The sequence below is a fragment of the Poecilia mexicana genome, unplaced genomic scaffold (genome assembly GCF_051168715.1).
Source record: "Poecilia mexicana isolate PSO_F unplaced genomic scaffold, ASM5116871v1 scaffold_17, whole genome shotgun sequence".
Classification (NCBI taxonomy): domain Eukaryota; kingdom Metazoa; phylum Chordata; class Actinopteri; order Cyprinodontiformes; family Poeciliidae; genus Poecilia; species Poecilia mexicana.
In genome coordinates, this window is record NW_028263386.1 from 22305841 (window position 1) to 22333614 (window position 27774).

Consider the following 27774-nt stretch of genomic DNA (forward strand, 5'->3'; position numbering starts at 1 on the left):
ATGGACAGGCTGGAGGCTCCGCATGCCAACATACTGTATGAAGGCTCAAATCTGGGTCATACAGAAACACTCACTATTACGCCGTGCCTTAGTGTATGTGCCATGCGACTGTGTGAGGAGGTGGTTTGACACGGCGTACAACAGCGTGTATTGTCGTACAGTACGTTGCTTTGAGGTGGGTTGAATTCAGCAATCGTTGGCCTCTGGTGGTTGGCGTATGTGTGTTAATGCATGAGCAGATGTGTGTTTTGCCTTTGCAGCGTATGCAGCTATGACCTTAGTAATGCATTTCCTGTGGGGCGCTTCTCCTCTTTGCAGCAAAACATGGAAAAAAGAGGAAAAGTACCAGCTCAGCGCTCCGTCTTCACCGAGCTTCGTCATGCTGTCGTCAGGTTTTTGCTCTTGCCACATAGCGACATTCTCTTCCTCCTCTTTTATATTTCTACTCTCTCTCTCTCTGCTTGCTTCCTTTTCCTGTCCTTTTTCAATCCCTCCATTCATCACCCCTGTGTCTTTATTGATCTCCCCGGTCTTTCATTCTGCTCAGACAGCCAGTCGGACTTGCAGATAGATCGCAAACCAAAGCGCCAGACGTGTGCAAAGTGTACATGTTTGCTTTTGATAAAGCCAAATGGTAGCAGGAGCGCCTATGTATTTATTGGTGCATGCGAGCTTGTGTTTGTGAAGGCAGGTGGAGACGCGCCTGACCTTTTGTGTTCCATGTAAAGGCCCTGAGCTGCTTTACTCTCATATCTTGTTTTGCAAAGCAAACAGCTTAAAAGCCAATAGATTGCAATCAGTTTGGCTCTGTTTCCCAGGAAGACAGGAGTATGTTGTATAATGACGGATGCATGCTACACATGCGCGCTCAAGCACTTTTCCAAAAAGGGTCAGATTCTGCTCTGGTGTTTGCTTTTTGTGTTTTTTTCCCCCCCCACAATCAGACAGAATAATAGTTTGAGCGCTATTACAGCCACAGCTTATTATGCAAATTATGTCTCATAGGTGATTCATTGTCCTTAATGTTAATGGTCGCAAATGCTGTGTTGGACTCCAACAGCTAAGTGTTTTTTCTGGATACACACTAATGTATGTGAGCAATGCAGTTATATGAAAGCATTATGGAGCCCAGGAATGACTGGCTTCTATGTCCAATAATCTGCAAATGAGGAGAAGAAGTCAATCACTCTGCAAAAATGCAGCAAAGAAAACTCTTTATACTGGCTACAGCTTTGTTTGAAGAGAGACAGAAGCAATAAAGAAGAGAACCCTTGGTTGTTTTTTTATGTGAAGTGTAGAGTGTTGGACTGAAATATCATGGAGATTTAAATGGCTCATTGAGGTTTGTGTTGATTCTTTGAGTGCGTCTAATAAAATCGCCTGGGTTGTTTACTCAAAGTTATAGAGTCTGTAATGCCAATCCCAAACCCAATGCACACAATCAAGTGCATTAAAGATTATGGTTGTAACGTGACTACATTTGAAAAAGTTTCAGAGCATACATCAGCCTTTCATTTCTTTATCACAGCATTTGCGTTTTGCAGTAAACTCCATTCTACCTCCGTCTTATTTTTTCCTTGCATGTCAAATTTGTGCAGTTTTGTCCGATTTTGACACCCAAAGCTGCAGGATGGGCCAGAGGTTTTCAGACTTTTCTTTTTGCATCAGACATGATGTATTTAAGGTGAATTTGCTTGGGGTAGCCCACACTCGGCAAATCCCCAGTCATTTGATATCAGAAGAAAAAGTGGAAGATTTTGCTCATGACATTTTAAAAAGTCCTCCTTTTGAAAATATTGTTTCCCTGATTCCAGAAACAGTTTTGATGTGTGTATTTTTTTCTAAGCTTTTATGAAAGGACTTGAAAGCACCCATATAATTTTGCTGCAGATTTATGTTTTGATTGTCTGAAAATCAACAGTAGAGACAAGATAGATAAGTGATGAGCAGAAACATGAAGCATATGGTGGAGCTATTTTGGGATGCAGCCCCAAGCAGCAATCATCTGCCAAATTTAAAGCCACCCTCATTTTAATACAGAGTCATGATGGTGAGTTCCTACAGATGCACATTGGCATTCTGAGTCCACATGTTAAAGTATTGTCAAAAGTTTGCAATATTTTATTTTAATTATGCCTAATTAAGATATTCAGAATCCTAAAGTTTTCTTCATTACAATGCAACAGTCTCGGCATCGCAGGGGAGTGCTTGGACGGCAATGAATGGGTCGGCTATTTCATTTCCAAGTTTCATACTGTATGCTCTTGCCAGTAATATATTTGGCGAAACAGACGGACCCTTGCTGCCCTGGATGCCCACGCCTGATTTACATAAAACTTGTGGGAATTCAGTTGTACTGTCACAGCGACGCATTCCTAATATGGTGCAACCGTTGTTGGGATGGGAAGTTTAGCAGCGCGTTCACGGTAAAACATCTGCTGGAAATAACTTTTATGATCTGTCCAAAACCTCAGCAGTTTAAAGGCTTTACTGTGTCTAGCTTCAAGTTAGTAATAAAAAATATGCAACTCAAGTGGAAAGAAATTTCCCACAATATTGCAAAGTAATTTTAGGTCTTTACCCTTTACTTATTTTTTCTAACTTGTTAAAAAAATACAAAAATGTACCAGAAATGAGAGAATACACTTTGTTTCAGAATCCTGAATCTGAGAGGTACCACTTATTTTATTGGTCAAAAATGGGTCAGTGTAATATGCAATACTTTTTTTTTAAAGCATTCATTAGTAAATCTATATATGCTTCAACAGCTCAACTGTCTATAAGTTTTTAGGGGTAATTTTAAGACATGTATAAGTCCTGCAGAAGGACATGTACTATTTTCAATGTTGTGGGTCAAATAAGGGTTTGATGATAAATTAAAAACTAAAGTTAACTTAAAGTGGGCCGACATTGCAGCTGATTCGATGGATTGATATAGTTGGTGGTGAGGTGAGGTTTAAGGCCCTGACATACTTCATCTGTTCTCATTGACGTAGACATGCGACAAAGATTGCATATTTATTTTGACAGCTCTGTGCGATTCTGATTGATCAGAAGCTTGTTCCTGTGTTTTTTGTGGAAAAGCGTTCAGATAACATTGTTGATACTTCTCTTCACTAGTGTCTGGTTTTTGTATCTCCAGGAGACATGAATACTTGTGAATTCCTGACACTGTAAGGAATTATCTACATTTGTACGATTCTTCACTACACATCTCCTATCATAGTAATCCTGGAAAGTGGTTTATAAGTCCTGGATGGAAATTGTAATGTCGTTCGCAGGAAAGTGTGGCTTTACCTCCTTGACCTTTTCATCAAAAGCAAAACAGAGGATTTAAGGTCTGTGCTTTTGTATGAACAGTGTTTGCAGAAGCAAACAGTCCGCAATCACATGACTGCACATCGTCTGTTTGGCTTCGGACGAAGCATGTGGGAGGATCAGGGGTTAGCCTAACCCAACCTGGACAAATTGCTACTGCCAATTGGTTGCTGACAAACCCAATGGATTGAATGAGAAGTGGCATTATGCCAATGGTTATCGTTCTAGTAAAAATACGGCACCGAGAAAAAATTGAGGACACCCAATAAAATATTAAGTTGCTTGGCCAGTGCATCCCACGCTTTGAGAACCACCGTCATCTATGTGGTCGAGTCAGTCGAGTGTAAATTTTGGCAGATTCCAGTCATCATTTCAACAATCAGTGCATCCCTGAGACTGAAAACGTTAAATCAAAGGCTAAATTATACTAAGTTTCTCTACTCTAGTGATTGAAAAACCCAACTTAGCAAGGAAATTTACATAAGAACAATTTCTAACTTTTGTTTATAAGTATCGACAAACCAAGAACTAAGGAGCCAACCTCAAATCAAGCAAAACAACCAGAGACTGCAAGAGCAGCAAAGTATTTCATATTTGTAATTTCAGCCAATCACTTCTGTATTTAGCAACTGTGGGACGGTAAAGCCTGTGTGCGTGGTGAACCGAGTCTAAAATAACACAGCCCTAATCAGCATGAAGTCTTTCCTTATTAAAATATTTCACTGTTATTCTCCTGATTGCTCAGTGATGACTGACTGTATTTACAGATGATTTAAATTATTCTGCGTGTGTGGGCCCCGGTGGCTTTGTGTTTGTGTGCGTCTGCGCGTCAGAGGGGTAAGTATTGACAGATGGCCCGCTCTCCGTGAGCTGAGCAGAGCTGCTTAATCGAGAGAAAAAAGAAGTGGAGAGGGAGTATTAGTTGGCTCTGTCCAGAGTTGCTTTGCCTGCGATGGATGAAGAGATGTATTAACTCGGTCGCAGCGTTTCTCCTGAAGCACTCCGTCGTGATCCTAATTGACGTCTGCGTCTTTACTCATTTGTTTACAATGATTTGTGTTTTCCCTCAGTCCCTCACTGTGTATTCTTACCTTCCATCCCTCTTCCTCCTCCACCTCCTCATCATCTTCCCCCCCATCTCGGAGGGTGACAGGTGGCCGGTAGCTCCCTCTCCTCCTGCCTTCTCGTATCCCCGCCTATTTCCTGCGCTCCATCAAACAGACAGAGCGCGGAGGTCTCTACGTTGGAGCCTTGTGAATTTTTCAGCTGTCTGAAACTCTCTGGAGGACAGAAATTTACAGTACCTTCAGGGCAGCGGAGCGGGGACAAGGGCATCCACACGTTTACACACGGAGACACACGCGGTCAGCGAATTTGCGGAGATCTTTCTGTCTTACAGGCGTTCAAAACACACTTGTGATGTAGAGTTCAGACAGACGGGGTTATCTGTGCTATCGTATTGATCCACTCAGAAGTTTTTATGGCTCCAGAGCCATTCTTCCTCTTAAAATACAATTTGCATTGATGAGCCAGTAGGTGAGGATTTCTGACAGGTTTATAGAAAATATAATAGGAAGCTGTAAATATGAGCTCACTGCAATCCTTATTCTTTAATAACGTCAATTTGCGCATATGTAAACCTCAGATTGTTTCCTCATTTTCTGGCATTGCCTTTACGGGAGGACATAAGTACATTGGGTATTAGATGTGATGTATCCAGGTGGCTTATTTTGTACTGCTTTCCTACAGATAAAACATCTAGATCTTGAACTGTTGCTCATTTTACTTTCATAATGTTTCACAGTAAGCTTTTGGAAACTTTCATTGTTTCTGTTTTGAACCAACTGTGCATATGTGACACTAGATTAGTTACAGGTAGGATGACCTTGATTAATAAAACATCCACATTCCACAGTATAAGTTATACATAAGACTGTATAACATGTATTATGTTACATGTCACCTATACCAACCACTTGATATCAATTTTTGTGGAAACTGCAGCATAACAAAATGCATGAGTGTTCAAAATATTGTTTTCTTGCCTTCCTGTCAGGACCGATCAATTATTTATACGCAGGGGTGAAAGTAGTTTTAAATTCTTGGGGGTTCTATGACAAAACAGTAAAAATAAATAAAAATAATTGCTTCTTTGTGTCCTTTGGAGTGTCTGTGCTGATGAAATTTTTGCGAAGCGATAAAAGCTGTGTAGCTCTTGAATTGCTACAAATGGAGCTGTATTTCCCTCACCCCAATGGCTACAATGTTGACACCTTGAGATGCTATGAGACCTAAATTCTGAACATAGTTTTCCACATCGGGTTGATGGGTAAAAGGTCCAGAAGGGAACCACAGACATCTCTCCCAGACCAGACTTGACACATGGACCATCTTCATCACTTAATTTTAAATCCTGCATCATATTCAAAAACAATCTAATTATTATTAATAATAATGTCACCAAAAGCTGCTAATGCTGCTCATCTGATGGAGACATAAGAGAGAAGCTACTATTCTTTTAAAAACAGATATAAACATTTGTTTACCAGTTGGTTTAATAGTTAAAATACAAGAAAACTGAAAAACCAACAGACTTATAACCAGTTTACAGGAAAGCATAGAAATGAACTCATTTATCTCCTTCCCGGCTATCAGCAATGTGGGCTGCTGACGCTGTGCTGCTGTTGTTGTCAAGCTCTCAGTTACACAGAAAAAGATGGAAGACATTATGTTCTGTCTATTGTTTACATTTCCACACCGTACAGAACAAATGTGTTCAAGTGGGTCATTTAGAACCCATCAAATATGGAGCGGCAGCATCATTTCTTTGGGATCATCCTTTATTCCATTTCTATGCTAACATGTAAAATTATTAAACCAAAATTATTTCTTTGAAGCTCTTCTCCAAGCAGGAAACATTTCTTGTCACAATTTACAACAGCAGTAGCAAATGTTTGTAAGTTACATTTAATTTTACTTTTAAGATATTTTTAAGTCAAGTATGATTCAAAATTTTAAACCTGATAGAATGATGAAAAATCCCACTTAAATTAATGGTTTTAATATACCATTGTCAATCTAAACTTAATATTTAACCATTAAAATCCCTGTTTTAGTCCCTAGCCTCCTGAAATACACCCTTCTGAAGTTCATCATGGCGCCTCGAATGATTAAGTGACGCAGTTGCAAAGGGTTAATAGTTTGAGTCATGCAGAACTGATTTGACCGTTTCCATAGCAATGATCAGAAGCAAGACATTCCCTGAGAACTACAGACTCATTGTAGCTATGACCTCATCTATGACATAGATCAAAGAACATTTGAGGTTATGAATGCTTGGGTCTCAAAACAGGAGGTCATATCCAAGAATCTCTTTAAGTGTTAGCAACGTTTTTAAGCAAGATTTTGACAATGCAACAGATCGGAGTCGCCTCCATGTTTTTCCCCCTGACGTTTGGAGCAGGATATTTGATAACAAAAGGAGTACGGAAGCTTTTCAACACGGTACTTCCTGGGATCACCTTCGATATCAGTAGTTACCAAGATGAGAATGAGTACGACGAAATTGACGCGTACCTCTTCAGACCTTCCCCAGCTGTGAAGGAAACTTCACAGCAAAACTCAGAGCAGACTGCCCCGGCTGGGGCAGTTGGATCGTCAGGCCACAGCAAACAGAAAGATCAGTCAGGTCGGTCTGATGGAGAGACTGCTGATGATGAAGAGGACGATTTCTGTAGGCAGCCTAAAGTACACAGATTGAGAAGGGTTGGAGCAATAAGGAGGAAAAAGAGGCGTTCAAAAGCTGAATCACTAATCTAATGATAGAGGCATTAAGACTGGACCCATCAAGATTTCTCTAATCTTAAAGAACAAACTTCCCCGGCTGGGGAAGTTTGGATTGAAAAGGAGACTGTTGAGTCTAAGAGCTCAACCACTGCTCTAATGATAGTGGCATTAAGACTGGACCCGTCAAGAGAAATCGTCCTAGGGACTGATTTCTCTAATCCCAAAGAAGAAACTTCCCTGGCTGGGGAAGTTTACGGTGAAATGAAGACCGTTGAGTCTAAGAGCTCAACCACTGCTCTAATTAATGATAGTGGCATTAAGACTGGACCCATCAAGAGAAATCGTCCTAGGGACTGATTTCTCTAATTCCAAAGAAGAAACTTCCCCGGCTGGGGAAGTTTACGGTGAAATGAAGACCGTTGAGTCTAAGAGCTCAACCACTGCTCTAATTAATGATAGTGGCATTAAGACTGGACCCATCAAGAGAAATCGTCCTAGGGACTGATTTCTCTAATTCCAAAGAAGAAACTTCCCCGGCTGGGGAAGTTTACGGTGAAATGAAGACCGTTGAGTCTAAGAGCTCAACCACTGCTCTAATGATAGTGACATTAAGACTGGACCCATCAAGAGAAATCGTCTTAGGGAACGATTTCTCTAATCTTAAAGAACAAGCTTTCCCGGCTGGGAAAGTTTGGATTGAACTGGAGACTGTTGAGTCTAAGAGCTCAACCACTGCTCTGACGAAAGCAGCATTAGAAGACTGGACCCATCAAGAGAAATCATCCTAGGGAACGATTTCTCTAATCTTAAAGAACAAACTTCCCCGGCTGGGGAAGTTTACGGTGAAATGAAGACCGTCGAGTCTAATAGCTCAACCACTGCTCTAATGATAGTGACATTAAGACTGGACCCATCAAGATAAATCGTCCTAGGGAACGATTTCTCTAATCTTAAAGAACAAACTTCCCCGGCTGGGGAAGTTTACGGTGAAATGAAGACCGTTGAGTCTAAGAGCTCAACCACTGCTCTAATGATAGTGACATTAAGACTGGACCCATCAAGAGAAATCGTCTTAGGGAACGATTTCTCTAAACTTAAAGAACAAACTTCCCCGGCTGGGGAAGTTTGGATTGAAAAGGAGACTGTTGAGTCTAAGAGCTCAACCACTGCTCTGACAAAAGCAGCATTAGAAGACTGGACCCATCAAGAGAAATCATCCTAGGGAACGATTTCTCTAATCTTAAAGAACAAACTTCCCTGGCTGGGGAAGTTTACGGTGAAAAGGGGACAGCTGAATCTGAATACTCAACTTCTTTGATGAAAACGGCATTAGAAGACGGGACCCATGAAGAGACCACTGGTCAGGTAATGATTTTTCCAATGTTCCCTTGGAACTAACATGGATACAGAGATATGGATATGGATGGAAATGTTAATGAACAGTGAAAAACTTGTGTAAAGTGTAAGGGAGTTGTAATTACAACTGTCCATCCATTTTCTTCCTCTTGGGTTGGGTCGAAGAAGCTGCTAAGAAGCTTCTTAGCAGCTTAAGAAGGGAGGTCCAGACTTCCCTCTCCCCAGCCACTTGTTCCATGTCCTCTGGGGGGACATGGAACAAGTTTCCAGGCAAGCCGAGAGACATAGTCCCGCCAGCATGTCCTGGGTCTTCCCCGGGCTCTCCTCCTGGTGGGACGTGCCTGGAACACCTCACCAGGTAGGTGTCCAGGAGGTATTCTGACCAGATGCCCAAGCCACCTCTTGACATGAAGCAGCAGCGGCTCTACTCTGAGTCCCTCCCAGATGACCGAACTTCTCACCCTATCTGTAAGGGAGAGGTCAGACACCCTACGGAGAAAACCCATTTTAGCTCTTGGGATGTGAAATGTCACCTCTCTGGTGGGGAAGGAGCCAGAGCTGGTGTGTGAGGTTGAGAGGGTTTGGCTAGAAATAGTCAGTCTTACCTCGACGCATGGCTCTGGTTCTGGAACCAGTCTCCTTCGGAGGGCCTGGACATACTTCCACTCTGGATTTGCCCATGGTGAGAGGCGCCAGGCAGGAGTGGGCATACTTGTTGCCCCCCATCTTATATAATAATTAAATTATTATTTAATAATAATAATAATAATAATAATAATAATAATAATAATAACAACAACAAAGGTTATTATTATTATTATAAACATAACAATAATATATATTTATATATAATAAACACACTGTTTTTTAATTATAAAAACAGTGTTTTTTATAATTAAAAACACTAATTGTTTTTTTAATCATAATAGTACTATTAGTACTATTAAGATTAAAAAACAACAGCAATATTATATAAAGTTATATAACATAAAGTAAGTTATATTATAACTTTGTCATAATTTAATAACAACAATATAAAATTATAATAACTTAAAGTTATTATAATTTAATATTGTTATTATTGCAATTGTTTTTTAATAATATTAGTACTAATAATATCCCCACAAAAATATCCATCCGTCCATCCATATTTTCTTTACACCCTTGACCCTTAGTGAGGTCGGGAGGGTTGCTGGTGCCTATCTCCAGCTATCGTTCCGGGCGAGAGGCGGGGTACACCCTGGACAGGTCGCCAGTCTGTGGCAGCCCACAAAAAAAATATATATATATATATATATATATACACAATTACTTCTTTGTGTGCTTTTGAGTTTTCTGCTCAAAGTGCATTTTTTGCAAAGTGACAAAAGCTGGTTACCTCTTAAATTGCTACAAAATAAAGCTGTATTTCCTCCGTCAGCCCACTGGCTGCAATGTCGACACCTTGAGATGCCATGAGACCTAAATTCTGAACATCATGGCATGGAGTGCATCCCAGTTTTCCATATCTGGCATATAACCATTCATTTTAGCTTTTAAACTGGTTCTATTGGTCCTGTGTCCAGACAGAGGGATAATCAGTAGCCCAGCATCATGACCTGTTTGTTCTGAAGATCCTGCAGCTTCCACTTAATCTTCCTAACATGGCGCCTCCTCAGGAAGGAAGGGTGCTGGTGCCTATCTCCAGCAAAATGCCCAAACTAGTTTGTTTTTTTTTAAATATTAGACAATTAATTTAATTTCACATAATTATCGCAGTAGAAGCCATTTATTTGTTAAATACTTAAACATGTTTGCCGTGTTTGATGTTTGTTGTAAATGACGTGATACTCACAAAGAACGAGGTAATTAATCCAAATTTGTCGTTTATTGAATGCTCAGAAACTGTGGTGGCTGTGATGCGCCACAGCAAAGGTACACAAAGGGAAAATAACCTGAACAGGGGATCAACGCTAAGCCACTCGCACCTTTTTGTTCTCCGTTTCTCTTTGTCATTTAAGCACACTCGTTGCCGTGGCAACCGCCTGCGCAAACCATAACATTCAGTCCGTTACGTTATCAGGTTTTCAGGCTTGATATTTATTTTCTGATCATTATTAAGCCTCCCTGAACACAGCAGTGGTTGATTAGGTAATTTTAAACTCCTGCTCTGCTAGTTATTTTGGTAATGGAACCGAAACGCACAGATTTGCGCAACACCTTGTAGAAACAATAATTACTGAGATTATTATTTTTGTTGGGTCATTAATATGAACACCTTGTTGATTTATTTATTTTTTGTTCTTTAATAAAGTTACGAACGTTTTGATAAGGAGTCAGAGGAGGACGTGCTGGTCTCAGCCTCCTGGCGGCGTTCAGTTTGTCACCTAATGCCAAGATAGGCGTATTGCACCGCTGCTGTAGCAAAGCACGAATAGCTCAGAAACAATATGAAATGGGGATAAAAGCTATTCATTAATTTATTAAATCGTGTTTTAGATTGTTCTTGAAAAACTAATCAGTCACGGCTGATTAGTGGCTGCACATGCACCCTTTGATTTTTTATTTTTATTTTTATTTTTACAGCAAACAGCCACTCCCCTCTCTTGCAGGTACTGCGTACCCCCAATAAATCTTTTAGGGGTACGCAGTACCTGACCGTACTCGCCTACTTTCACCCCCGTTTATACGAGAAGCAGAGAAGTGTTGCACCGTATGTGCGAGTAAAACAGTGATGCGGTTAACAAGGACAAAACAACTTTCAATAATTCTTAGCATCTCATATCAGCCATTAGCAAGGCTAAAATCGTTAGTATTATTAAAACAACGGTATTCTCCAGACACTACAGACTATTTCTTTATCTCTTAGTTTTCTAATGGGCTAACAAAATGTCAAAATTCTGTATTTTGTCAGATAGTTAGAAGTAGAAAGATAAAAAGAATAAAACAGCATGTTTGCTGTACCGTATTCAGCCTTCCTGTCATCTGCTGAAAGTATTGCTCTCTCTAGCTCTCTTGCAGCCTGAATGACCCACAGACATTTTTCAGCATATCAATGAAAATACTTTTTTCTTTTCAATTATTTCTTATCTTCCTGTGCTTCAATTGAGTTCATTTTAATCACCTCTCTGATACAGAAAATCATAATGGCGAGTTTGCTTTCCAACTTAATTGTTTCCATAATAAACTTGCTTTTCCTGAAGACCTGAAAGCTATTCTTGGTACACCTTTAGCTAAAAAAAATACAACATATTTAGCTGGATATTTTACCTTTTTGGAGCAACACAAGTACAAGCTGATTTTAGCTGGGTAGCTTGTTAGTCTATTGTAATTTAAAAACAGCATTAACTTAAGAGTAATGGGTGCTACTCCTTTAGTTCCCAAGCAACAGCTGTCAGTGTTTCTCACAAGTAGGAATATTTCTAACTAGTCAAATTGTTTTTTTGTTGTAGGTTAGGGAAGTGTGTGGGAGTCTGTTTTACGGCAGCTAACTGGCAATGTACAGCAATAGAAGTTTTTGACTTTTTTTTAAACCTACTGGTAATTGACCCATGTTTAACCTGGATCTGTTCCTGGATGACCAAAGTCTCAGAGGAAATGCAAAAAACTCAGAGACAAAAATTCAGACGCTACTTCACATTATCACCAGAGAGCTTTTCAAACTCACAAACAATTCTGTGAATTTATGCATGGAGAATCCATTTGAAAATGTTCTCACTTTTTCAAATTTTTTATGGATTTTCAGTGTTTGTCAAAATTATCCTTGTTCTTTAGCCCTGTAATTCCTAAATGGAGCGCCGGCAATCCAGTCAAATTTTCAGTACTGTAATTCCCACACTTTGCGCCATCTGAAGAATTCCAATGGTTTCTGAAAGGGGAGACGTTGCGCTTTCCAGCCAATATTGGGCGATTACGGTAATTTCACTGGGGAATTCCTTTAATAGATAGTAAATTGCGAAAATAACTTGCTAGATATTTAAAGTTCCAGTTTTTATGTATAAATGAGCAAATATATTTACTTATAGGACATTTAAAGAACCGCGTACAATTAAAATAAGCAAAAATATCTGGGTGGAGATTTTTAATTTAGGACATAAAGGATTAAGCGATATTTAAAATATAAATATCTTCTTTGCCATCAAATATTTTTTAGTTTCCTCCAACAAGCTAGTTGTTTACATCTGCTTTAAGCTGAGACCGGTCTGTTCACATGAAGTTGTTTTTAACATTGCATATTCCACCTTTAATGAATGTTTAACCAACATCTAAAGGAGGTCACAGTTTTATCCACAATCGCTTTGCATTTAATTGCAAGCACAGGACTCTCGGCTTGTTGAACTCTTAATCCTTCAGTATCTGCCACATATTAGATTTTTTTGACTAAACCAGATTAAGGAGGTAATATGATTTAGGGACTGTGATGAACAACCAGGTCACCAAGTCGTCAGCTGGTCGTCTGCAAATCTCTAGATATTATCACGTCTTTAGTTTTTTGGGTTTTTATTTTATTTTATTTTTTAGATCTGCTGAATAATCTTCGACTAAGTCGGACAAACACAGAAGCGAACCCAGAAATGCACAAATCTCCTCGTGTCCCAATTCGCCATGATAAACTTCATTCAGTCCCATCTGAACTCGGCCATCTGAACCAGAGAGGGAGAGCCGGGGAGCACAGAGATGCTTGAAGGCAGTTTCTGAACTGCTGTTTCTGACAGAGCCACTCACATTAATTGAGCCTCTGTGACAGGAAGTGCCAGCGGGCTCTTAGTGGTCATTGTTAAGAGGGTCAGGAGAATCAAAGTGAAGCATGACACGCATGCAGTCAAGTTAACCAGAGCCTCTATGGCGTCCTCATGGGACGCTGCTAAAAACTTGACTGGCGCCTGCTTGGCAGTAGCTCCAGTGTCGTAGGGAGAGAGAGAAATGTTCAAGGACGAATTTTTAATCCGTTAATGGCATGTAACAGATCCTGTGTCGCATGTAGCGCCTACCTGACATTCCACACCTGGCCTGGTGTAAGTTGATCCCTACTCAATGTGTGCAAACTAATCTTGTCCAGCAGTCTTGCAAGCGTTACACATGCGTGTGTGTTTGTGTGTGTTTTGCTCTCCCCAGGACCTGTCCACTCTGCAGTGTGACGTGTGTATCTTGGTGTTCTCAGTGACCGACAGGCGAAGTTTCCACCGCACCGCCCAGCTCCGCCTCCTCCTCAGGGAGTCCCAGCCACAAACGCCCATCATCCTGGTGGGCAACAAGAGCGACCTCGTCCGGTCCCGGGAAATCAGCTCAGAGGGTAGGTAGAGCTCAGGTCTCTAAAGTTGTAAGCACCCATATCTGCTGATGACTTTGAAACTGCTTCACGGCTCAAACTAAACATAGAGGTCTGATATTTCTCCATACTCACCTAAACATTTTTTAAGGGAGTCTTGTGTTTCTGATGTCTGCCCTGAACCCCATGAAGGTCAGGACTCGATGTAACACAAACCTCTAAAGTTTATTATGACATACCTTTCCTATAGTTTGATTCTCCTTTAAAAAGACACCTTAGAAAGTTTTAGAGTAAGTTCAGTTTTTGTCCAGTTGTAAAAAGCGGTTGCTTGACCCTCACTTCCCTTTTTCACCACATCACCGCTTCCCAGTGCAGTTTGGTTGTTTACAAGACAGGAAGTCGGCTCTTTGAAAGGTCATAGTGCCTCCCATTATTGTTACTAAGGTAATGCTTTTTTAAAAAGCACGGTTAGCATATTAATAGTCTACAGCCGCAGGTCTGTTACACAGCAAACTCCAGGCTTGCTAACCGATTCTATAGCCCAGCTAAGAGCAGCTTGTTAGATTCCCAGTGTTACTCTACAAAATAACAAAGTGACAGGAAACAATTGTGTTCTGCACAAGAAGCAAACCTAACAACTAGTACTAGAGTCAGAGGCTGTCGTGTTTTCTGGCTCTCTGAATGCGTCTGTGAATCAAAAGCCAAATGACAATATGATAACTATAACAACCAGCACAATATTTAGTAATGTGATCATAGTTGATTTTTTGTTGTATATAAAAACAATCACATCATGGCCTGCATCTATGTCTGTATTTCATTTTCTTTTCTTTTTTTTGTTACATTAAAAGCTTAAAGCCATGGTTTAGTTTTCGTTTTGGTCATGATTCTGTCAGTCATGTAAAGTGGTGATTTTGAAGAGAAGTAGACCCAGCCATCATATTATAAACATCCGATCTTCTCTCAAAAGGCTCTAAAGCTAAGATAAACACTGTTTCTGAGCTAAATCACTGCATTTGTTATTAATGCCATGGGTTGATGAGTCTACATGTGAGAGAAATTATAGCTGATCCATGCTGTGAAAACCCAACTTGCTGTATATAAATAGTATCCTATGCCAGCGTTACTTTTATTCTTTTATAAGGTTTTAATAGTCCTCCTTAAAGCAGGGAACTCATATATTCAAAATTGGTTTAACACTTTAACTTCTATCTACAATGTCACTTTCTAATCAGCAGAGGGCACTCTTACAGATTGCAGATTAGATTTGACCACAGTGCCATCAAATGAGTTCTAGTTGACTCTCATTGTTAAATGTGTCTGTTGGGTGTAAAACGTGATTCCTTCCATCTGTTTCTCAGGCTGCCCAGTAATATAGACTAAAAGACAGGATTTGTGCTGTTTTTACAAACAATGCAAAGAAAAACATTGATTTAAAGCCTTTGGTAGTTTATACCACAAAGATTTTTGATTGGTCATGGAGGTGAGGATTAATTAACAAAAAAGGTAAATGCAGACACCTATGGTATATTTTATTTGAACATATTTGGTGTTTTTTTTTATTGTAAAAGTCCATATTGTGGTTTGTGTCATGGTTTGTCATATAAAACTATAAAGATTCCTTGCATATTGTGAGTTGTGCTTATGGCATGCTACAGTGTTTTAATAGAGAGGTTGGCAGCTCTATTTATTGGCTGCAATAAATTGAAAAATTGCAAACCATGCCAAGAAAATCACTCTCTTCAAAACACTCATTAAATTAATTTTTGTCACCATCTCCATAATCATTACTAATGTTTTTGTAGCTCATGTAACTGGTGTTTATTGACACTGACCATGAATATTTATTAAACAAACTGCATTAGTGGTTATTTTAAAAAAGGACTACTTTGTGAATATGAAAATTATAGCATGCTACCAAGCATTAATCTTTTTTTTTGGTCTGTTTAAGTGGAAGGTTGAGTAAATTATTTTACAAGATTATAACTATATATAATAATAGTCACAAAAGAGGATAAGAAACAACAATACTGCAAATGTTATATTGTGGATTTACTGTACGGTGTATAACTTTTTCTTCTTACTTAATCTTTTTTTAATGTGTCCACAAATCAAGTTGTAAATTAAGTCATCACTATATTAACCCAGTTAAAACTTAATTTAAAAAGCATGCTTTTTCACAGAACGCAAAACAAATACAAATCCGAGATGCACTCTCTATTACCTTAAATTCAATGATATGTTTTATGAGACTTGCACTTAAATCTTTCTTAAATGCATGAATGCATTTAAATTAATGTGTTTATGCAGTGTTGACAAACACATTAATTTAAATGCAGAGAAGTCTGCACGAAAATCAGAACTTATGGAAAGTGTTTTTAACAGATTTGTTAGAATCAAAGCAGCTTTATAGTAAATTGGGCTAAATTTGATATACGCCCCGACCTCTGCACCTCAAGAGGATGCGGAGGTTTAACGTTTGCCTCGACCACAATTTCACAGGTTACTGTGTGAAGAACGCAAGATAAAAAATTTAAAGCAGTCTTTGTATCTTTGTGTTGCCTTCAAGCAGTTCTTCAAATGGAATATCTTGAATGGAACATCTCTTGTAATTATAGTTATCTATCCTGACACTTTTGCTGCTGTTTTCAATAAGGAGTGCCTAAAAGCCCAGAATAGAAGTGTGCAAATAATACATGCCCTCTCTCCCACACATAACGCGCACAGACATCCGTTTTCCAAAAAAACAAACCTTGGTAGCTTTGTACCAGACTCTGTCTTTGATCAGTAAAGTTAATGTGGTTAACTAATGGCAAAACAAAAAATATCATAATTTTGTAAAATGTAAAAATAGTTTTTCAGGCAAATATAGTTAAACACATCATGTGTAAACTAAAGCAACATGACTTTAACAGCATCTAAATCTGAATTGTTTTATGAATCACTGCATTAAATAAGCAACAATCTAGTATTATACAAATAGTGATACACGTCTTATGTGTCTATTTATTGATTCATTGACTCTTTAATTAACATTTATTTGAAATATAAAGCTGCTTATTATGTCAGGTATTTATAGCTGATAATTGGAATAAATGAATCGCAATTTATGTAATTTTTTTTAATCAAGTACCACAACTTTTTATAATGCACACTAATTTCTCAGACTGAATAAAAATTCAATGTCTGCTGCCTTGTTTATGCATTCCAACTGAGAGCTTTATCGCTTAAATTCCCCAAATCTCATTTTGCTCAAAAACATTTGTGAAAAAGAAAAAAAATCTCAAAACCTGGTGGGCATGAGAGTCACAGTCAATAAAATGTTAAATCATATTAATAGGACCTTTTAAACATTGTATAAATAATGACAAATTTTTTTCTTTTATTTTTGATGAAGAAGTGACACACTCCAAAAATATTTTAAGATTTTATTTAGGTGTTGAACTATGGCACTTTTGGCCTTCCATAGTCTAGTGCGTGTCACTTCTGCTATCCTGCTGTCTTGGCGTTGTCACTGCTGTGGCATTTTAGTTGACTATTAATCCTAAATGGTGACAGCTATATTGCTGTCTTCAAAGCTTTCCCATCAGCCTCAGCTGCTCTCTGATACATCATCCATGTCATTGTGAGTTCAGTGACAGCAGAACATATTTCTAAGTTTATGCTCAATGTGGTTTCACTGCTGTGGATTAATCAAAAATGAACTCAATAGAATCATTTGATGGGAGGTTTCTGAGTAAATTCTTTGGACTCTTCGGTGAATGCTTCATGGCGTGCTGGCAGGCTGAGCTATTATCTAGATTTCATTAAAGTTTAAAATAGAAATTAGTTCACAGGGGAGTCCGGTGGGAGCAAAACGATTGACCTTGATTACAATTTGAAATCGGTGTGTGCACACAGACATGGAAGAACCTGAAGCATCCGCCGTAATCTCAGCAGTTTCAGCCACATGTCAAGTTAGCAAAAGCAAGCGCTGTCGCTTTGTCCCCTTGGGTTTTCCTCCCCCTATTTTTTCTTTTTGTTTTGTTTGGCTTTCCAGATGGCAGGTCTCTATTTGCATTATCTGCCTCTAGCATGACACCGCAGCTCCTGCTATCTTTATGTTCTTTTGGAGCCACCTTATGCGCACACACGGCTGCACGTCCACAGACACATTCGATGTGCTAACAAGCGTTCCCACCATCTCTCTCCCCATCTACTCGCTGCCTGATGTCGGCGGGGCTGTTTTAAAGTGAGGGCTGTGATAAGGATGAGAGGAAGAGGAGTGACACAGGGAAGGATGGGTGTACGAGGATGATGAGTGTGTGTGCGAGTCTCTGAGCGGGAACCTCATCTTTAAAGGAGATGTGTGTGATGCATTGTGTGAGTGTATGGTGGGAGAGAGTGAGGCTTATTCTGCCGTCCTTGACAGAGTCACAATGAGTTCTTAAACCCTCAGACCGAGCACGGTTTAGCACAGGAAGGCTGTGGGAGAGTGCTGCAGCCACACTCTGCTTATGGCTAACCTGATTTTACATTCTTGGCTGTTGTGTCCAGCAGACTTTTGTATTTTGTGGCACATATTTGAAAAATATGCCTGACTGGCCCGCTATGCCTGAAAATGTTCTTGTTTTGCATTATACCTCCATGAACGAGAGTTGAATTGTCAAACTTCTGCTGAGATTTCTGAAGAGAGTCAAAATAAAGAATCTAAATTGCGGAAACAAATACAGATTCAAACTTAAAGTGAGGTTCTGTATCATATTTCAGCTGCTTTTATTTTGTCAGAGTTACATCTTACCATTTCTTCATTAACAGTCAACTGATCTCATATCCTCACTGATTCAAAATGGATGACCCTCACCAGAGTGGGTGATGATAAACATTGCTTTAGAAAATGCTCTCTTTGATCTGCCTTGGCACACACTGTTCATCATTTAAATTAAACGTATATATTTTTCTTCGAAGGCTCTACTTGATTTTAAACAGCAAATTACCTTTTCTGTTATTGCGATAATAAATTCTGCATTAAAATGTATTACATGTATTCACATGAATAAAATGTAGTTATTGTTTTTATATACATACATATACGTAGAATATAAAATATATAGTATAAAACTGTAAATTGGCATTTGCTTTATTAAATATTTTTCATTTGTTGCTGTTCTGCTCTTTATCCATCTTATAACCCGTCATGCCTCACATGAACTTAATCAAAATTCACTGCATTATACAGATGAAAACATGAGTATCAAAGTTTACTCTTTAGATGGGATAATTTAATCAGAGCACGTCTTTTGTCCAAGATTGAGAGGATGACCTGAAGAAATGGTCACTGATGATGTAAAACGTCATATTTATCTGCCACATCTGCTTCACTGCTGCGGACAGAGAACAAATGTAAAAATATAATGTAATTTGTTGTTTTCTGTCCTCTTAGGTTTTGTGTTTTGCAGTGACGCAATTTAATTAGCTTTTTTCTAATATCTTTGTACACTTAAAATAAGTAAGCATTAGCCTAAAAGCAACTTCTAACCCAGATATAGAAAATAGAAACTTGTTTTAAGTCAACTCTTTAATATTGATTTAAAAAAAGTATTAGTTCCAGTTGCAGTTTTTTCACATATAATGGGAAAAATGTCTGGCTATAAGTGAAAATCTCAGTGGAACTCTTTTAAAATCAATATTAAGGAATGATTGACTTTAAAAAAGCTCCTATATTTGTTGAAAAGTTACTTGTGAGTTAGTTTTTATTTCAAATGTCTAAGATATCTGCACTAGAAACTAGTTTAAAAAAAATATGTGGTAAGATTTCATTTTTGCAGTGTGGAAGCTTTTAGTTGTGCACCAAAAGGACACTCCTAAGGGATGGACGAATGGACGGTACTAAAGCGTGTTCATGATTTAAAATGAATATTATCATTGCTCTCATTCAAGAGACAATTTAAGTGATGGGAAATGGGGTCCTGTGAAAATGCTATGCGCAGTAGATGCAGTCATAATGGACAAAAATTTGCAAAAGATGTCCTCACAGTTGAGGAAGGCTAATTGCTAATCAGACCTTAGCCCCCACATGAAGTAATTTCTATGCATATAAAACAACTCGCACTCAAAATTCTCATGAAAAGTTATATTAGCTAATCATAAACCTCATTTGCAAGAGACCATTGTTTAGCTTGGCGTCGGCTTACTTTGAGTCATAATAACCCAACTGATTAACATTCATGATTATAGGCCTCAGGCTGTGAGCTTCGTCATTCCACAGATGTTTCAAACCAAACGTTAAAAAAATATGTAGAGAGAGAAACATGAAAGATTAAGCTAAAGAGGGACCCTGTTAGTGTGGTTAACTCCAGAGAGAACTCAGTACTTGGTGGTGCTGATGGGATAACGGTTTCCCCTGGCATCACATCTTGAGTGTTGTTGCTGCCACTTGACAAGGACACAACTTCATGATGCATTTAGCACGAACAACAGAGCTTTGCTGTCAATTACTCCACATTAATTGTTTCCATTTGTCCTCATTTCTGGTGTTTAATAACATTTTTCAATTCCACAAAAGTGGGGGGAAAAAATATGAAAAGAGTTCAAAATCAGCTTTTGGTCCTGATAGAGTTATACTGGCAGAACAACTACTCTCAGCTGATTAGGAGTGATACAAAACAGTAGTTTCAGCATACATAATTCAGCATGTGAAATGAATGCTGCTCTGTTGAACAGCAACAAACTACACAGTGGTCTCATGGGAAACCCACACTGGTATCGCTGCACTGCCTTGTGCTAATTGGTGCAGTCCAACTGGCTGGGGTTGTCAAAATAATCTACATTTTGATGATAATCAATGGGGGAAAAATAAAGGATTTCTTCCAAAATACAAATATTCATTAAAGTTTATATAAACTGAAACATTTCTTCATCCAGATTCTGAACTTTTCGGAGTTCCATTAGGTACACACTACTTCCTAAACTAAAGCAACTTGAAGACACCAATTAACCTAGCATGCATGTTTTTGTAATGAGGGAATGAGCCGGGGTATGGGGGGATTTTGCTGCCATAAGTCAAGAGCTTATATTTTCAATTTGAAAGCAACACCTTGAGAGAAATCACATATGCACTGTGAGAACATGCAATCTGTATGCAGACCAAATGCCAAAAGATTCAAACGCCAGTTCTCCTTGCTGCAAAGCAGCACTGTTAAAACCGTCACCACTTAAGCTTTTTTTTTTCTTTTTGTTTTAAAGTGTACATTAAAGCTGACAAAACTCCATTAGAATCTATTCAAAATGCAACCTATGTAAAAGTACCAGAAACATACATTTAACAGAGCTGCTGCTGAATATATTCACGAGCCAGATCCTTTTCTTAGCCTGTACTGTAATTACTTGTTTGGCTTTATTCGAGGTACGTTCTTCACGTTGAATAAGGTCAAGTGTATACTTCACCTTGAAGTATATAAGGCATTGACAGAAATGACTGTCATCTTGTCCACTTTCTTTCTAAACAGAAAAATTGCTACGTTTTTGCTAAATGACAGTTTTTCTTATTTGTCTGGAACTAATTATGAAAACAAAATGGTCATACTGTTACTAATTATTATGTTTTCTGATATACATATAAGAACCCAATCACCTTATTAATGGGATACTGAGAATTTTAACTTTATTATTCATTTTTTGTCTTTATAATATCTAATTATACTATCATAAAACATGCATGGATGCAACATGGGAAGGAATATTTTACCTTTCCAACTAAACTCAGACATAAATGTACCTTTTTAATGCCAGATAACAGATTGAAAATTCTGATCAGAATAATAGATGTGAATTGAGTTTCTGAAAAATTTAAAATAAGACTAGCGTGTTGCTCAGGTTATTCCGGTCTGGATTCAGATGGCAAATGTCTTCCACTCTGCCCAGTTTAGGCAGCTTTGCGGTTCCTTCAATTACCCTTTACCTTGCCAGCCTCTTTGAAACCCAACTACACCTTCACTTCCTCCTTTTCATCCTGTTGGAGTGAATCGATCTTGGCACTTTTGCTCTCATGCTGCTCTGCTGTTCAGGTGTTCCTTTTCATCTTTTCTCATGGAGCAACATGAAGGTCTGAGAGAATATAAACAGTGCTGAATAGAAGAGGAGAAGAGGCTTCTGGCACAGCAAACATCTGGCATTTGCATTTACTATGCTGCATGATAATTAGGGTGCGGAATAAGTAGTAGGAATACTAAACAGGAATTTGAGTGCGTTTATAAAATCTGACTTTTGAAAATCTGAATGGGCAAGTTGTTTCTCAGTGTTAGACAGAAGTTGGTTTTTACATCTTTGCTGTAATTTGCCCTTTGAAGTTGATGGTCAACCAAAGACCATCAACCAGGGCCAGCAATACTGAAACGTGTGCCTGAGAAGAGTCCCGATGTTTTTCTGTGAGCACACGGCATTAATGTCTTCTGATGCGCTTGCCTGTCGGAGGAAGCTAAGTGGCCCCGGCCGGCTGCCTAACAACCTCCATAAAGAACCGGGGGCCCGGCTCAGAGTGCTGATCTCATAAAATCTATTTACGGCGCGTACGGTGACACTTTAATTCTGGTATCTCTCACCTTCCTGCTGTCTGTTTCCATCTTTGCCACACACAGGTACACATACTGTCACAGTGGAACATATTTATCATCCGCTCCGTGTGGCGACGCCGTTGCCCTGCTCCTCGGGGCTCGGATTAATAAGTAGCCGCGCTCTGTTTGCATAGTCAACGTTCTTCACGTCCGTCTGTCCCCTCAGTCCGTCTCTGTCCTCTTATTTTTCTTTTCTTATTATTCATCTCTATCTTTCCCTCTGTTCCATTCTTTGTTTCCCTTAGTCGGCAAAAAGTCACACGCTGCATGTTATCGTCTCTCTTTCGCTAATCTAAATACACCTCTGACCCAGTTCTTGTCCTAACAATCTTTTTCCTGCTCTCTTTCTGCCTCCTCACCATCTCAGATTTGCTTCCCCTATTTTTTCCCCTTCTTCTTTCCTCACACTTTCTTCTAGTCTAATTTTTTTTAAGTTGTCTGTTTTCCTTTTTTTTGTGATTATAATTATAATTCAAGCTTCCCGTCTGAAAGACCAATAAACTTAATTTTTTAAAGAACACAAGAGTGGAACCGGATGATGCTCAAAATAAAAGACAAAAACCAAACATTTTATCATAAATTAAATAAATTATGAAGTCTCCGCAAACAAAATTATTACTCTTCAAAAGCTATTAATCGTCGGGGTGGAAATAATCGAGCTCATTTTAATTTATCATGTGATTCATTGCGTATTGTGACAGGCTTAGCAGCAGTATCTCCAGTAGACCGTTTTTGTCATTTGAACCTGACTGCGTCTCGTACGACACAAACTAGATACGGTTTCTGACATCCCAACTGGCCGGTCAACGGTCGGCTTTCTTTTCAGCGCTTCTCTAATTCATATGCTAGTTCTCTCCTTTCACCCGGTGCCACGTTTTCACTCTTCTGCCCTCACTTTCTCCTCTGTTATCCTCCACGTGGTCTTTCTTTCTGATATTACACAGCATTGACTCCATCTTCTGTTTTTATTTCCCCTCGCTTGTCTTCTTGCCTGTCTCTTCAATTCACTTTCCCAAGTGCCCTTGACAGATCATTCAATCAGCTGCTGCTGGTATTAGGGCGAATCCTTTTGCTGATCCAGTTTGGGATTTGCTTTATTTCCTCCCACCATTACCTCTGCCGTTATTATGTGCCAGAGCAGCGGTTCGACAGCTGCTGGGGTCGGATTAGTACACCCAGATCAAATCTGTGCCTGTTTTTGTGTCTGTGCCTTTCGCACTGAATGCTCATGCCATCAAAAATCAGGTAGATAAAGCGCTTACAATGCTCAAGAATATGAACGTATTGATGCAGGGTTAAAGCTCAGATCGTCCTGTTGGATCAGGGTCACAGAACTGATACAAGCTTTCTTTTAAAACTGCATTGAAATCCAAACAAACCTGTCTGTTATTTATTAGCGTACAAAAAGACAACTGTTTATTATTTCCCAAAGCAAATAATAAGATCATTAAAGAAACACTTTTTAGGAGAGAACACATGTTAATGTTCATTGGATCTACATCTAAATGCATCGAACATGCATTGTGTATTATTTTTGAAATTTCCAAAAGAGAAATAGTTTTGTTTTTTGTTTTTTTTGCCTCTGCCATCCCATTTCTCCACTTTGACTCTCATTTTAAGTAACCATTCAGTTTCTTGCTTATGTGTTGCATCATATGTTTGTATCATGTAGATTACACTTTAGCTGCTTAAGGAAAATAGATGAAAGAAGCAAGTTGTATAACTGAATTATTTGGTATTTCTAATCTAATTAATAACGATCGCACCTCTGGCAGTTTTACTCTTCATACTAAATGAACATGGATCCAGGATCCTTGGCTGTTTGTAAGATAATAAGGTGAGCACAAATTACAAGCCATTGGCAACATGGGACTAAGGTCATGTTCGTGGGAATTAAGAGTACGATTTTTTTGTGCCTCCCTATAGCCTGTGCTTCACTTTTGTTTGCTAATGCTACCTGGCATTTCTTGATTTATTCTTGAATTCAGTTCATTTATTAAAGGAGTTCGCTCTAGACTTGGACTTGAAAGCTTCACTTTTTGTGTGAAAATTGGTACCCGAGTTTAAAACATGTCGTCACCGTCGTCTTCTTCCTCTTCTAAGCCCCGTTGTTTCCAACTCATTTCCAGGCAATCTTTGATGCATTTGTGTAACAGCAATACATTATAATGCAATGTTGCTACAAACAAGCTAAATAAGTTTTGTTTTACAGTACATATTCAAACATTACTGCAGTTCACAAAGTTATTCTTCAGTTTTAAAACTTCATTATTTGAAGGATTTATTTATATTAATTCCACCTCAGTTTCAAGACTATTGTCAGATGGATGTGGCATTCGGTGCATGAAACTGGTTACAGTGTACAAGTTGTATATGTTTATGAAGGAAGGCACTTGTTTAATCTCCCAGTATGATGCCACACAACGCGTTTGTAGAGACATTTAACAGCAACTGGGAGATAATGGACATTTCAGAATTACTCAGCATTTTTAAATATGTTCAGAGTAAAATTACAGCTACATAACCCCCCATACCCCCTCCACTCATAATTGGTGCTTTCAAATATTTATTTAATATACTTCCTTTTTTGCTGTTGTGTTTTTATTCCATTTGAGTGCTTCATGGTCTCTTTATAACACCCACCCACAGTTCATGTGGGGCTGACCTGTTCCATCTGCCACCGAAGTGTTACCCTCTTACATTCTTATACCTCATAGCCACTGTGAATTTGAAAACTGTGCTTTAATAATAGTACTCAATACAAAGCAGCTCTCTTTTTCCCCCCATCTGTTTAGAGCAGTGGTGAACTTAAAAGCACATGGGGAAAACAAAAGCAGGAAAAAACAGTCATTTGTCGTGACAGTGCAGCCCATTTGTTGCTGGATGATCTGTATCTGTCAGCTTTCCTTATCATGGCGGTTTGTTTGACCAGGCTCAAAAAGCCACTTCCAGCTCAGATACACAACGTTGTCAACAAAACACTCCGTCACCTGTCCTCATCCACCGTTTACACAGGAACCATTTTCTCTATTTGAGGCGCAGCAAATAGATTTCACCTTACGCAACACATACAGGCAACATTAACCCTGTGCAATACTGACTGTTTTGTTTTTTTATATTTATGTTTATATGTGATTAATGCAACCGGGTGTAGAAATTCATCCAGCTCACAAGATTGGAACGATAGACAATATTGGAGTCACGAAAACTGTGATGCTAAGTCTAATGTGCTTCTACTTCCAGGAAAAAGACTCAATTTATCTTTTCCTTCAAAGTTTCTACTTTAAACTTCAGACGCACAATACACAGTTGTTTTTTCGCAAGAATCAAAAACCCCATTCTTGCAAAAAAAAAAAAAAAAAAAGAAAAAAGCTGTTACCAGACTATTTGCTACAACAAGGTGTGACAGAAGTGACAGATACTTATGAGATTGAATCTCGCAAACAGCAGCTGATCTGAAGTTATTATCAGGTGGTAATGCATATCACACAGCGGGGAGGAACATTTATGTGGCACCTTCATGATCCTAACATTTGTTGATTTCCAACTGCTGTCTCTAATTGGTATCTGCAGCTGCTGCTGTGAGAAACTTTGTCTTAATGAGCAGCAGGTTTCTAAAACCAGATCCGTCTTCCTCTCTTTGGTTTTCCTCCCCTTCCAGAGGCCCAATCCAGCGCCATGATGTTCGACTGCGTCTACCTGGAGCTCTCCGCCTCTTTGGAGCACGGCACGAATGAACTGCTGGAGGCGGCGGTGCGGAGCGCAAGAGGGGACTGCGTGGGCCCCGGGTGGACGGACGGCGACCCGGCAGCGGGACGCCGGGAGAGCCTGACGAGTCGCGCCAAGCGCTTCCTGGCCGGGCTGGTGCCCCGCTCGTACGGGCGCGACCGGGAGCGCGGCCGCTACCGGGAAATGAGCCGCCACCGGGGCAGCAAGATCCTCCGGCAGAAGTCCCGGTCCTGCCATGACCTCAGCGCACTGTGACCCGCGAACACAGACAGGGACGAAAACGCACTCCACATTAACACAAAAATATAACAAACTGAAAGACTTTTTTCTTAGGAGGCGGGTGGGGGTTTGTAAAAGACAAGAGCAAAACAGGTGAGTAGAAGAAATCGGATGATGTGCAAGAGGTTTGATTGCAGGGTGAGACACGGGATGACAAGGGCGAGAAAGATGAGAGGTGAATGATTACAGCCGACAGCCTCGGGTGGCGGTGAACCATCAGCGAAGGCAATTTTGGGACAAGCGGATGAGGAGGTGGGCTGCCTTTCAGCTCCAGGTTTAGGTGAATCAGCGAACGCTCATTACCTGAACGGATCGGGAGACAGAAAATCAGCAGCAGAATCAAGGTGCCGACGGACGGATGAACGGAGTCACAAACACACACCCAGGTAGCACGCACCAATGTAGAGACTTATAGCATTTTATTATGTATACCTGTTAAAAACAATGTTTTATAGCATGCATATTAGCAGGAACTAACCTATAGGTTTTATAGTGCCCAGTTTCTTGACTTTACAGTACCTCAGTGGCCAATAGCAAATGCACAATCCCAGTAGTGTTTGAAACGATGCCAACCCAAAGGCAGGACTATTATTACACGTCCACACCATTTTTCTGTCCGCACTGCTGTTGAGGGTTTGTTTGTTACCAAACCACAGCAGCTTCTGCAATCAGTGTGTTCATCTCAGACTTTTATATACCAGGTTAACACATCAGCACTCAAGCCATATTGTTGCTGAATGCACAGTGGGCAGCCAGCACAGCGAACCCTTTACTGCAAGACGCGAGGCAAACGATGAAAGAAAAGGCGACAGAGACTGAGGCGACGCTGAGTCACGGACCACAGGATGGCTCTTGGAGGATAAACACAAAAAACAAATCTACCTGTGGCTGTTTGATGTTCTCTCTTTATTTTATTGTTTTTTTTTGTTTTTTTTTTTAAAGTTACCTGTTGGAACTTCTAAATGTGACTGATTTCTTCAGGGGTTTAGATCCAGAGGACGCTCTGGGAACGTTGTCAAGATTTCTCCTGCAGCGAGCCGGCGTCACCGACACACACATCCCCGCTCGTTTGTCACCGTCCACTGAGCACTCTCATCCCCTCCACTGGGAATAAATATGGTTTGGTTTGACATCTATATGAGTGTTTCTGTGATATTTATTCAAAGGGCGCATCATTAGGCGACAGGAGCCGTTTTGCCCAGGTGAAGGAATTAAGCGCCGGGGCCTGTCAGATGACTCACCGGACCCCAAATGACCCCACCACTCTTATTTAGGGCAGAGCAGCAAAAAGATGCGGCGTCAACACAATGTGTGCTGACTTTAAATTGTATACTGGTTCAGGAGGGGCAGAAATATGGATGAGTTTCCTGACTTCAAGATAAGCAGTGAAATAAATGACCTATTTATTTGTGGAAAAGCAAAAAGTAGAAATTCTTTTATCTACTTTGGTGAGATTCTCCACTTTTT

General features: G+C 39.5%; 1 protein-coding gene across 3 annotated transcripts in view; it reads left to right on the plus strand.

Moving 5' to 3' along the window:
• Positions 1 to 27443, plus strand: part of rem2 (RAS (RAD and GEM)-like GTP binding 2) — a 48565-nt gene extending 21122 nt beyond the window's left edge. For all 3 annotated transcript variants that reach the window (XM_088014868.1, XM_015010449.2, XM_088014869.1), the window contains 2 exons: positions 13555 to 13732; positions 25961 to 27443. In XM_088014868.1, the coding sequence (XP_087870994.1) occupies positions 13555 to 13732; positions 25961 to 26283 (501 nt within the window). In that variant the 3' untranslated portion in view covers positions 26284 to 27443. The remainder of the gene's footprint in view (positions 1 to 13554; positions 13733 to 25960) is intronic.
• Positions 27444 to 27774: the final 331 nt, after the last annotated feature.